The sequence below is a fragment of the Caloenas nicobarica genome, unplaced genomic scaffold (genome assembly GCF_036013445.1).
Source record: "Caloenas nicobarica isolate bCalNic1 unplaced genomic scaffold, bCalNic1.hap1 Scaffold_344, whole genome shotgun sequence".
Lineage (NCBI taxonomy): Eukaryota > Metazoa > Chordata > Aves > Columbiformes > Columbidae > Caloenas > Caloenas nicobarica.
This window is the reverse complement of record NW_027017333.1, coordinates 22,670-31,886: the sequence shown is the minus strand read 5'-3', so window position 1 is coordinate 31,886 and position 9,217 is coordinate 22,670. Positions and strand designations below refer to the sequence as shown.

Here is a 9,217-nt window from a genome sequence, read left to right as displayed (position 1 = left end):
GGGGGGGGGAGGGGCTGCGCGGCCCCTCCCCCCCCTCGGAGGAGCTGTCGGCGACCACAGAGCTGTAACCTGGACGGGAAGCCCTTAATTAAACACCCTAATTAACAGCTCTTTAACCCGCCTGGTAATTAACTAAGCCCTTTCCCTACTTAATTATCCAACTCCTGTCTCAATTAACCTCCCCCATGATTAATTAACCCCCCCAAACTTGCCCCCTCCCCCCAGACCCAACACCGGGGGCTCAATGGGGGGTTAATTAATGACCCGCTCCAATTAACCTCAGACTATTTAACCGCCCCAATTGATTCATTACCCCCCTCTCTCACCTAATTACCCCCATCCCACCCCAATTAGCTCCCCCAATAACTAAACTCCCCCCAAACCGCCCCCCACTTGGACCAACCCTCCATAAATCAACCCCTTCGCTAATTAACGGGCCAACTAATTAACCCCCCCAATTAATCACTTAAGCCCCCCCTTCACCCAATCGCCCCCCTCCCACCCCAATTAACCCCCCAAATTACTCACTTAAGCCCCCCCTCCACCCAATCACCCCCTCCCACCCCAATTAACCCCCATAATAATGAATTAACCCCCCCCCGCTAATTAATAAGGCGTTAATTAGTGACTCACTGGTGGCCCCGTTCTGTTTGCTGGCGCTGGGGGGGCGGGGCTGGGGGGGGGCGCTGGGGGGGGCGGGGCCACGGCCTGGGCGTAGGGGGTGGGGGTGCTGGGGGGGGGTGCGCTGGCCCCGCCCCCGCCGCGGCCACGCCCCCCTTGGCCCCGCCCCCCGCGGAAGGGGCGTTTCCCGCCCCCAGAGGGGGAGGGGCCGCGCTGGGGGGGGCGGGGAAGGGGGGAGGGGCGGCGGCGGGGGAGGGCGCGTGGGGGAGGGGCGGCTTGGAGCCGTTCTTGGCCGGAGACTGGAAGAGAAAAAAGGGGGGGGGGGGTTAGAATGGGGGGGGGGGCACCTTAAAATGGGGGGGGACACACCCCCCGAAAATGGAGCGGGATGGGTGGAGAAAGGGGGGGGGGAAATGGGGGGGCGGGGGTGGGGTTAAATGGGGGACACACTAAGGGTTAAAATGGGGGGGAACCCTCCAAAAATTAAGGGGAGAAATGGGGGGGACACACGCTTTAAAAAGGGGGGGGTGGGGGTAAAATGTGGGGCAATAAGGTAAAATTGGGGGGGGGCATCGGGGAGAGACTTTAAAATGAGGGGGATGGGGTGGAAAAGGGGGGGCAGGGGGGGTTAAATGGGGTGGGGACACCCCAAAAATGGGGGTTAAATGGGGGGGACACCCCAAAAATGGGGGGGGACACCCCGAACCACCACCCCCACCTCGCTGTCCGTCGACCTCCCCCGTTTCTTGTCGTCCTCCGAGTTCTCCTGGCGGGGGGGAACACACATATTTTATTAGGGGGGGGTCACGCCCCTCCCCCCCACCCCTCCCCCACCCCCCCCAGCCCCTCCCCCACCCCCCCCAGCCCCTCCCCCACCCCCCGAACGGGCCATTTGGGGCTGGTGGGGGGAGGGGAATCCCCACGTTTTGGGGGTTTTTTGGGGTGGGGGTCACTCCTGCGCCCCTCCCCCCCGCCCCTCCCCCCCCGACTCACGGTGGGGCAGTTGGGGGAGGGGGGGATGGGCGAGCTGGACGTGGTGGACGTGGGGGAGGTGCTGCTCTGGTTGAAAATCTCCTCTTCCAGCTGCCCCGGCCCGGGGGGGGACGTGGCCACCAGGGCCTGTGCTGGGGGGGGGGACACGGGGGGTGGGGGGAGACACATCAGGACCCCCCCACCAAAAAAAAAAGGAAAAAAAACCGGCGAAAAAAGGCAAAAAACCGCCAATTTTCGGCCTAAAAACAACCCAGAAATGACCCCAGAAACATCCCCCCCACCCCAACTATCCCTTAATAAAGTTCCCCCAGGAAAGTTCCCTCTAAATAAAGTTCCCCCAAAGTTCCAGCCCCCCCCCCAAACCCACCTTTTGCTCCCCCAACCCCCATTTTCCCCAATAAAATCTTTTTTTCCCCCTGAAACCCCGTATTTCCCCAAAAAACCCTCATTTTTCTCCCCCAACCCCAAGTTTAACCTCAAAACCCCCCATTTTTCCCCCCAAAACCCCCATTTTTCCCCCCCAAACTCCCATTTTTTCCCATTTCTTCCCCAATTTTCTAATTTTTCCCCCAAACTCCCATTTTTTCCCATTTCTTCCCCAATTTTCTAATTTTTCCCCCCAAAATTCCCGGATGTCCTCGAGCTCCCAGTTGTTTTACAAGAACCTGTTCCCCCCAACCCCCCATTTTTCCCCCCAAATCCCCCATTTTTCCCCCCAAAACCCACCGTTTTTTCCCAAATCTCTCGTTTCTGGCCCCAAAACCACTCACAGCTAACCTTGACCTCCACGTTGTTGTACAGGAAACTGTTCCCCCCAACCCCCCATTTTTCCCCCTAAATCCCCCATTTTTTCCCCCGAAACTCCCCGGTTTTGGCCCCAAAAGCACTCCTGGCTGACCTTGACCTCCACAGCATTGTACAAGACCCTGTTGCCCCAAATCCCCCGTTTTTCCCCCCAAACCCCCCGTTTTTCCCCCCAACCCCCCCCGTTTTTTCCCCCCAATCTCTCGTTTCTGGCCCCAGAAGCACTCACGGATGTCCTCGAGGTCCAGGTCGTCGTACAGAAACTCGTTCTCCTCGAAGTCGGGGTCCTGCGAGGAGTCCACGTAATACTCCACGTCGTCCTTGATCTTGCGGATGGACTCGACCAGGATGGAGTCGTTGTCCAGCATGCGCAGGATCGTCTCCAGCATCCGCACGTGGAACCGGTGCCGCTCCAGCAGCCGCTTCAGCCCCTCGATCCGGTCCTGCTTCTGGGGGGGGCCAAAAAGGGGGTTACGCACCCCCCGGGTGGGGGAGGGGAGAGATCGGGGGATGGGAGAACGGGGAGGGGGGATAAAGGGGGGAAATGGGGAGTAATGGGGTAAATGGGACAACGGTGCCGCTCCAGCCCCTCGATCCGGTCCTGCCTCTGGGGGGGCCAAAACGGGGTTACGCACCCCCCGGGTGGGGGAGGGCAGAGACAAATGGGGGGGTTAATGGGAGATAATGGGGATTAACGGGGGGTGAGAACGAGACTTGAGCCCCTCGATGCGGGGGGGGGGGCAAAAGAGCGGGGAGCGGTACCCCCGGGTGGGGGATCGGGAGGAATGAACGGGGTTAATGGGGTTAACAGGGTAACGGGCTAACGGGGGTTAATGGGGTTAACAGGGTAACGGGCTAACGGGGGTTAATGGGGTTAATGGGGTTAACAGGGTAACGGGCTAACGGGGGTTAATGGGGTTAATGGGGTTAACAGGGTAACGGGCTAACGGGGGTTAATGGGGGTTAATGAGGATTAATGGGGTTAACAGGGTAACGGGGTAATGGGAGTTAATGGGGATTAACGGGGATTAACGGGGTTAATAGGGTAATGGGGGTTAATGGGGTTAATAGGGTAACGGGGGTTAATGGGGCTTAATGGGGTTAACAGGGTAACGGGGGTTAATGGGGTTAACAGGGTAACGGGGTTAATGGGGTTAACAGGGTAATGGGGGTTAATGGGGTTAATGGGGTTAACAGGGTAACGGGGGTTAATGGGGTTAATGGGGTTAACAGGGTAACGGGGGTTAATGGGGTTAATGGGGTTAACAGAGTAACAGGGGTTAATGGGGTTAATGCGGTTAACAGGATAATGGGGTAATGGGGGTTAATGGGATTAACGGGGTAATGGGGCTAATGGGGGTGAACACGGGTTAACGAGGTTAATGGGGTAATGAGGTTAATGGGGTAATGGGGTTAATGGGACTAATGACGTTAATAGCATTAATGGGGTAATGGGGTTATTGCAGGCTAACAAGGTCAATGGGGTTAACGCGGTAATGGGGTTAACGGGGTAATGGGGTTATGGGCGTCAATGGGGGTTAATGAGGTTAACAGGATAACGGGGGTTAATGGGGTAATGGCGTCAACCAGGTTAATGGGGTTAACGGGGGTTGACGGGGGAGGGTCACCCCCTCACTGGGCTGTTTCTGGGGGTAATTAGTGTGTAATTAGGGGGGGCCTCACGTCCTTGTCGCCCTTTTTCTTGCGCGTTTGCACCGACAGCGACTCCACTTCGCTCTCAAACTGGTCGATCTGCATGTTCAGGGTGTCGATGGTGCTCTGGGGGGGGGGCCAAAAACGGGTTAATTCACCCCAAAACCCCCCCACATCCACCCCCCCATTCATCGGCATGTTCAGGGTGTTTGGAGAGCCCAAAACAACCACCAAATTCACCCCCAGCACCCCCCCAAAATAACCCTCAGGACCCCCCCCCCAGGACCCCCCAAAACCCCCCAGGACCCCCCCAGCCCCAAAATCCCCCCTCCAGCCACCCCAAAAACCCCCTCCCCCCATAACCCACCCTCCATCCTCCTCCATCTCCCGCTGGGTCGGGACCCCAAATCCCCCACTTGAGACCCCAAAATCTCCCCCTTAGACACCCCCAAATCCCTCCCCAAATAATCCCCAAGCCCCCCCAAACCCCCCCAGGCCCCCCCCCAGCCCCAAAACCCCCCCTCACCGTGAGCCACTGTCCAACCTCCTCCTTCTCGCGCTGGGCCGGGTCGATTTTCTGCGCCAGCCCCAGCCCCTCCTTGGAATACGCTTTGGTCTTGGTCTCGCGTTCCACCACCTTGAACCGCTCCATTTGCTGCGGGGGCGGGAATAGGCAAAAATTACACGGGGGGGGGTCCCCAAAATCCCTGACCCCCCCCCATGAAAATGGGGAAACGGGGCGGGGATCAACCCCGACCCCCCAAAAGGGGAAAAAGACCCAAGTTGGGCAAAAGAAATCTCAGGTAAAGGTGGGATTTTTATAAGGGGGGGTGTTTTTGGGGACCCCCCCACTTCACTCAGGGCACCCCCACCCTATCCTGACCCCCCCGCTTCACCCTGACCCCCCCGTTTTATTCCGACCCCCCCCTTCTACTCAAGACCCCTCCAAAACCATTGAGCATCCTCAGGACACCCAAAATGCAGCTGCCCCCAAATTGGGGGAGCCAATAATTTTTTGAGGACCCCCCCAGCTCATTCAGGGCCCCCCCACTTCATCCTGACACCCCATTTTATCCTGCCCCCACCCCATTTTACTCAGACCCCCCCATTTTACTCAGGACCACCCCCCGCCAAAACCAAAGGGAATCTCAAAATACAGTCAGACCCTAATTGGGGGGTCATGGGGGGGGGTCACAATTTTTGGGGCGACCCCCCCCCTAATTTGGCCCCCCCCCTATTTTACCGTCTCGATGAGTTTCCGGTTCTCGATCAGCTGCCGTTTGTCTTTGATCTCGTTCGACGCCACCCAGGTCTTGATCTGGTCCCTTAAACGCTGCAGGGGGCGGGGGGAGATATTTGGGGGGGGGGGACACCCCAAAATTTGCGTCCCCACCCCTCAGGGTCCCTGTGACCCCCTCCCCGTGGGTTTTGGGTCCCCCCCTACCTGTAATTTTTTAATTTCTTTCTTGAGGTCGGCCTCGTATTTCTCTTTCTGGTTGGCGTTGGCGGCATTGTGGAGCTGGGGGGGAAATAATGGAGGGAACATGGGGGGGGCAAAAATATGGGGCGAAATGGGGCAAAAATTGGGGGGGTCCCAAAACGGGGGGGGGGGCACAAAAAATTGGGGGTGATGGGGGGGTAAAAACAGGAGAAGGGACCAAAAATAAGGAAGGGAAAGGGGAGGGTTTGGGGGTCAGGGGTGTTTTTGGGGGTCCCGGGGGGTGTTGGGGGGTCAGGGGAGTTTAGGGGGGTCCTGGGGGGTTTTTGGGGGGTCCCGGGGGTGTTGGGGGGTCTGGGGGAGTCCTGGGGTGTTTTTGGGGGGTCCCGGGGGGTGTTGGGGGGTCAGGGGGGTTTAGGGGGATGGGGGGGGGTTTTTGGGGGGTCCCGGGGGATATTTTGGGGTCCCCCCCCACCTTTTGCCAGATGTCCTCGAACTGCTCCACCCCCTCCGCCACCTTCTTCAGGCACCGGTCGATCTCACCTGGGGGAGGGACGGGCCTCATTAGTGCTAATTAGCGCTAATTAGCAGCATTGTGACCCTGCCCGGTCTCCTTAGTGCTAATTAGAGCTGCCCCGCCCAGCCACGCCCTCGCCCGTGTGGCCCCACCCTGCGCCGCCTTCGTTAGCGCTAATTAGCGCCTCCCCAGCCCCACCCTGGCCCCCCCTGGCCTCATTAGCACTAATTAGCGCCCCCCCCGCCCCCCGCCGGCCCCACCTCGTTAGCACTAATTAGCAGCACTCACCCTGCAGTTTCCTCTTGTCAGCCATGGTGTCACCGGGGGGATCTCGGCATCACTGGGGGGGACGCTGGGGGGAGAGGGGGGGTCAGGGACCCCCAGGGACCCCCCAAAACCCCAACCCCCCCAGGACTCCCCAGGACCCCCAACTCCCCCCAGGGACCGCCCAAACCCCCAGGGACCTCCAAAACCTCCCCCAGGGACCCCCCAAACCCCCAGGGACCCCCCAAACCTCCCCCAGGGACCCCCTAAACCCCCAGGGACCCCCAAAACCTTCCCCAGGGATCCCCCAAACCCCCAGGGACCCCCAAAACCTCCCCCAGGGACCCCCCAAACCCCCAGGGACCCCAAAACCTTCCCCAGGGACCCCCCAAAACCTCCCCCAGGGACCCCCCAAAACCTTCCCCAGGGATCCCCCAAACCCCCAGGGACCCCCAAAACCTTCCCCAGGGACCCCCCAAACCCCCAGCATCTCCCCCAGGGACCCCCCCAAAATCACCCCCAGGGACACCCCCCAAATCTCCCCCAGGGACCCCCCAACACCCCCAAAATCTCCCCCAGGGACCTCTCAACCCCCCCCACCCCCCCAGGGACCGCCAAAATCTCCCCCAGGACACCCCAAAATCTCCTCCAGGGACCCCCAAACCCCCAACGCCCCCAGTGTGCCCCCAAAACCCCTGTAGACCCCCCAGAGGCTCCTCCCCCTGACCCCTATAGCCCCGCCCCCTCCGAGCCCCGCCCCTCCAGGCCCCGCCCATTCCCCCCCCCGGGGCCCTTTGGGGGCCGCCCCTATAGATTCCTATAGAGCCCCTATGGGTCCCCATAGGCCCCTGCAGGGCCACTGCAGACCCCTACGGACCCCTCTAAACCCCTATAGAGCCTTTGCAGACCGCTATAGAACCCCCATACCCGCCTATAGATCCCTATAGACCCCTACAGAGCTCTCGCAGAGGCCCACGGAACCCTATACAGCGCCTATACGCCTCTACAGGTCTCTATAGCACCTCCAGAAGCTCCTCCGGACCCCTATAACAGCTCCATATGTTGCTATACAGCGGCTACGCACCCCGCAAAACCTTTATATACTTCTATATGTTCCTACAGACCCCTACAGCGCCACAAAGAGCCCCCACAGCTCTCTATAAGCTCCTATAGACCCTCTGGAAACTCATCCAGAGCCCTATGGAGCTGCCATACGTCTCTATAGAACCACCATAGGCACCTATAGACCCCCATAGAGCCTCTGCGGATTCCTATAGAAGCCCCACACACGACTATAGAGTCGCTATATGGCTGTATATGTCTCCATACGCCCCCATATGTCTCTATAAGCGTTGGTATATCCCTACAGGGGTCCTATACGCCGCTATATGCCCCATATGTCCCCACATAGGCCCCTACACCCCTCAGGCCCCACATCCGCGGCCCCACAGGCCGCTACAGGCCCCTATAGGCGCCTCCTCCCCCACTATATCGCCTCCCCCCGCCCCTATATCGCCTCCCCCCCTCACCGGAGCTCGCGGGCCGGGGCTCTGTCGCGGTCGCTGCCGGGGGGCGGGAACTATCGCGATAGAGTCGCGGCCGCTCCCCCCGCTGCTCCGGCTGCGGCGGCATCCAAGATGGCGGCGGCGCCCGGCGGCCGCCTCACCGCCCCGCCCGCCGGGCCCCGCCCCCCGAGCGCCGCCATTGGCCGAGGCGCGCGTCCGTCACGAGGCGCCGCCCGCCGATTGGCGGAGAGCGGGGGAGGAGGGCGGGGAGAGAGCCCGCGCGGCCACGCCTCCCCGCCGAGCTGTCAGTCAACGGGGACGCCTCAGTGTTTATGGGGGGGCGTGGCCACGCACATAATGAGGCAAGGGGGCGGGCCGGCGCGCCAAAGAGCGCTTCTCATTGGCTGGAAGTGCCGCCACTCAAGACGGGGCGGGAGAGGTGTCACGCGGTTCGCTCCCCTCCCATAGGCTGCTGCCGCGGGCGGGAGAGCCAATGGCCGCCAGGCGTGCGCCAGGAGGCGTGGCCAGCTCGGTGGGCTGCCACTCAAAGCTGGAAGAGCCTATCAGAGGCTGGGAAAGTGGCTGAGGCCACGCCCCCCCCCCAAGGGGACCCAGGTGTTCGGTACACCCCCAAAAAAGGGACCCAGGCGTCCGGGACTCCCCCCAAAAAATGGACCCAGGCATCCGGGACACCCCAAAAAGGGACCCAGGCGTCCGGGAGACCCCTAAAACTCACCCGAAAAAGGGGACCCAGGAGTCCGGGATCCCCCAAAAAAGGGACCCAGGCGTCCGGGATCCCCCAAAAAAGGGACCCAGGCGTCCGGGACTCCCCCCAAAAAATGGACCCAGGCGTCCGGGACACCCCAAAAAGGGACCCAGGCGTCCGGGAGACCCCCAAAACTCGCCCGAATAAGGGGACCCAGGAGTCCGGGACCCCCCAGAAAATGGACCCAGGCGTCCGGGATCCCCCAAAAAGGGACCCAGGAGTCCGGGACCCCCCAGAAAATGGACCCAGGCGTCCGGGATCCCCCAAAAAAGGGACCCAGGCGTCCGGGAGACCCCCAAAACTCGCCCGAATAAGGGGACCCAGGAGTCCGGGACCCCCCAGAAAATGGACCCAGGCGTCCGGGATCCCCCAAAAAAGGGACCCAGGCGTCCGGGAGACCCCCAAAACTCGCCCGAATAAGGGGACCCAGGAGTCCGGGACCCCCCCAGAAAATGGACCCAGGCGTCCAGGATCCCCCAAAAAAGGGACCCAGGCGTCCGGGATCCCCCAAAAAGCGACCCAGGAGTCCGGGACCCCCCCCAGAAAATGGACCCAGGTGTCCGGGATCCCCCAAAAAAGGGACCCAGGCGTCCGGGAGACCCCCGAAACTCGCCCGAATAAGGGGACCCAGGAGTCCGGGACCCCCCCAGAAAATG

The 9,217-nt window shown here is 61.0% G+C and overlaps 1 protein-coding gene across 1 annotated transcript in view; it reads right to left on the bottom strand.

The window, feature by feature from the left end:
• CNOT3 (CCR4-NOT transcription complex subunit 3) overlaps positions 1 to 7,952 on the bottom strand; it is a 10,499-nt gene extending 2,547 nt beyond the window's left edge. The window contains exons 1-11 of the mRNA XM_065658002.1: positions 7,820 to 7,952; positions 6,315 to 6,378; positions 5,985 to 6,052; positions 5,516 to 5,590; positions 5,315 to 5,404; positions 4,598 to 4,726; positions 4,102 to 4,197; positions 2,648 to 2,867; positions 1,615 to 1,745; positions 1,340 to 1,387; positions 634 to 920 (exon numbers count right to left, since the gene is read on the bottom strand). Of these exons, the coding sequence (XP_065514074.1) occupies positions 634 to 920; positions 1,340 to 1,387; positions 1,615 to 1,745; positions 2,648 to 2,867; positions 4,102 to 4,197; positions 4,598 to 4,726; positions 5,315 to 5,404; positions 5,516 to 5,590; positions 5,985 to 6,052; positions 6,315 to 6,339 (1,169 nt within the window). The 5' untranslated portion in view covers positions 6,340 to 6,378; positions 7,820 to 7,952. The remainder of the gene's footprint in view (positions 1 to 633; positions 921 to 1,339; positions 1,388 to 1,614; positions 1,746 to 2,647; positions 2,868 to 4,101; positions 4,198 to 4,597; positions 4,727 to 5,314; positions 5,405 to 5,515; positions 5,591 to 5,984; positions 6,053 to 6,314; positions 6,379 to 7,819) is intronic.
• Between the last annotated feature and the right edge of the window lie 1,265 nt (positions 7,953 to 9,217).